Source organism: Nestor notabilis, unplaced genomic scaffold, assembly GCF_000696875.1.
Source record: "Nestor notabilis isolate BGI_N333 unplaced genomic scaffold, ASM69687v1 scaffold29203, whole genome shotgun sequence".
In the NCBI taxonomy this organism is placed as follows: Eukaryota; Metazoa; Chordata; class Aves; order Psittaciformes; family Psittacidae; genus Nestor; species Nestor notabilis.
The window spans coordinates 8,508-11,033 of record NW_009921025.1 but is presented as its reverse complement, the minus strand read 5'-3'; the positions used below and the strand labels follow the sequence as shown (position 1 = coordinate 11,033).

Here is a 2,526-nt window from a genome sequence, read left to right as displayed (position 1 = left end):
ACCCTTGCGCAGTCACAGGTCACAAAAGCAATTAGAAAAGGAGAAGTGGCATTCAGCTCACCCAAACTGCTGTCATTATCCTCTGTCTCACTGGCCAGCTTGAATAATGTCCTTCTTTTGGTTTCACACCTCTCACAGAGCTCCTGCAAGGAGAGAACAGGACAAGGGGTTTCATCAGCCAGCAGCCACCATCAGCAGTACCAGTCAGCACAGAGCGACTCCCCGGGCACGCACTGCAAATCCAGAACAGAGAAACCAGTCTCCGTGTGCTGAACGTGCCAGTGTTGCTGGACAGCCGGGATCCTCTGTCCCTGCCCTGTTAGCAGAGCTGTGAAGCAGTGCCTTAGCCTGGGAATCTAAACCCAGCCTGCATTTCAACACAGCATCACCCAGCCCTCCCTCACATCAGCACATATGGCCAGCTCTAGTCCAAAAGAGATGTTCACTCCTTGTATTACAGTCAGTCCCTAAAAGCCACAGGAAGAGCAGAATTGTATTTCAACTACTGTGCTTCAGTTGTGCTGCAACCACTACTCAGAGTCTGCAACTGCACAGAAGAAAGTGGCAAGAAGGAAATGTTTCACAGACACAAAGCACTGTTTCAGGAGCCTGTTAAGATGAGTAGTTTTAACTTTTTAGATTAGATCCAGAGCAACTCTTCAAGACCCTGGGCTTATCCAACCATCCTTGGTGGCTGGTTTCATTTTTACCTTTCTGATGTTCTCCCAAGCTTCTAACACTAGCTAAAACTCTTCCTTTGAAGGGGAGGATGTATTTTCTGCCCCATTCAGCCTTTAGTTTCTCCATAACAGTGCTGTAAGGGACAGATCTGATCTGCAATCACTGTGTCCTAACAGCAGCAAGAATTACAAACTGCAGCTTCTTGATTCTGCCACACTGCAGTTTTGGAGCACAGCTGTACCTTACTTCAAGCTATTACCCACCGAGTCCTTTGCTGTAAAGCTTTAAAACCAGTTATTTTCTTTCCTGCCATTTCCTGCTCTTGTTTCTCACCATTGCTCTCTGCTTTACTGCACTCTCTGTAATTCCCTGCAAAACTCAAGTCTGTCAGAAGAAAGGACTGACTCCAGGAGCAGCTCAGACCCACCTTCATGAGCTCCCTATCGGCCTCTGATGATTCCTCTTTGCTGTAATGAACCAGCATCTCATTTAGCAGCTTCACGTTGTTATTCACTTCCTCCAGCGTGTGCATGCGCTTTGTCACCTTCTGAATCCGAGCCTCGTCCTTCAGGGAGTAAAACACAGACATGAAGTGAGTTTCCCTGTAGAGGTCCATCGTATCACAACAGCAGGTTGTGCCAAACAATGTCTACTTAAGGTTACGCTAAAACCAAACCAACCAACCACCTCTCCGTTCACATGAAGCTTTGCTTACTTTATTAGCTTTTCCAACTGATAGACTTTGATGTATAATTATAGCACTAAAAATAGAGAAGTTCCTTTCTGACCTTTCCAGAAGATTGATTTTTTTTGGTCACTTGATGTCATTTTATGAAAAAGATGAGTTTGAAGCAAAATATTTACTAGGAGCAACAAGCACTCTCTGGTCAAAAATGGCCACCTATGGATTTGAGATTCCAGCTACAGATGTAGGAGAGAGGAAGGGAAGCACTTCAATAACCTACACATCCTCTTCAGTCTAGAAGCTATCCTCTTTTTTTGCCAGAATCACAGTGAGTCATTTCCTGGCCTCTAGTTTCTAATGACTGCCTGGGGTGGGTGCATCAGAGCTCTACACACAGGAAGGTGTTTCCATGAAGCCTGCTTGTGAGCAGACACACTCCAATGACTCAGTCCTCACTATCCAGGGCTGGTACTGCAATGCTCCACCAAACCCTGCCATGAAATACCATCTTGAGTGATGAGAGTGTCACTGCAACAAGGGGTATTCAATCCTTGTCCCTTCTTGCCATGTCCTCCACCAGACACACCAACTCCCAGTTGCAAGCTAGAGTCAAAATCACAACACGTTCATATCGCACAGAGCCCTGCTTAGTCATCAGATGGCACCCCCTTTATTGGGGGACACAGGGACTAGACGCAAGTTAGCACTGCTGGAGGTGTTAAGAAAGAATAAAAGGCTGGATGTCTCTGGTGGTCAGTCTCATCCAGTCCCCAGTACCCTAACAGTACCTTAACTATGGGATGTACTAACACAATGCTCCCGGAGCCTGAGAAATGCAGGTTCTGCCTTTTACATGATCCTGAAGCTTTCCACTATTCTAAAGTCAAATTGCTGGAAACCTGGCAAGCAGATTGCTGTCTGGGACCAATCCTAGAGGAATTTCTTACCTCTTTTACCATGGATTTGATAAGCTTGTTGGCCTCTTGTAAATCATCTGGGTTTTTGCTTTTCAGCAGTTTGGCTAGAAGCTGTAAGACGAGAAGAGGATATTCAGGAAACAAATAAAGACCCGCTGGCAAAGGGAAGCAGAGAAAGGAATCTAAGAGAATAATTCAGGGGAAAAGAGATCCAGCCCACTGTCACAAAGCTTACACTGCATT

The 2,526-nt window shown here is 45.8% G+C and overlaps 1 protein-coding gene across 1 annotated transcript in view; it reads right to left on the bottom strand.

The window, feature by feature from the left end:
- The window catches only part of GGA3 (golgi-associated, gamma adaptin ear containing, ARF binding protein 3), a 13,140-nt gene that overhangs the window by 6,633 nt on the left and 3,981 nt on the right, over window positions 1-2,526 (bottom strand). The window contains exons 6-8 of the mRNA XM_010010962.1: window positions 2,314-2,394; window positions 1,109-1,246; window positions 62-143 (exon numbers count right to left, since the gene is read on the bottom strand). Coding sequence (XP_010009264.1) covers window positions 62-143; window positions 1,109-1,246; window positions 2,314-2,394 — 301 coding nt within the window. The remainder of the gene's footprint in view (window positions 1-61; window positions 144-1,108; window positions 1,247-2,313; window positions 2,395-2,526) is intronic.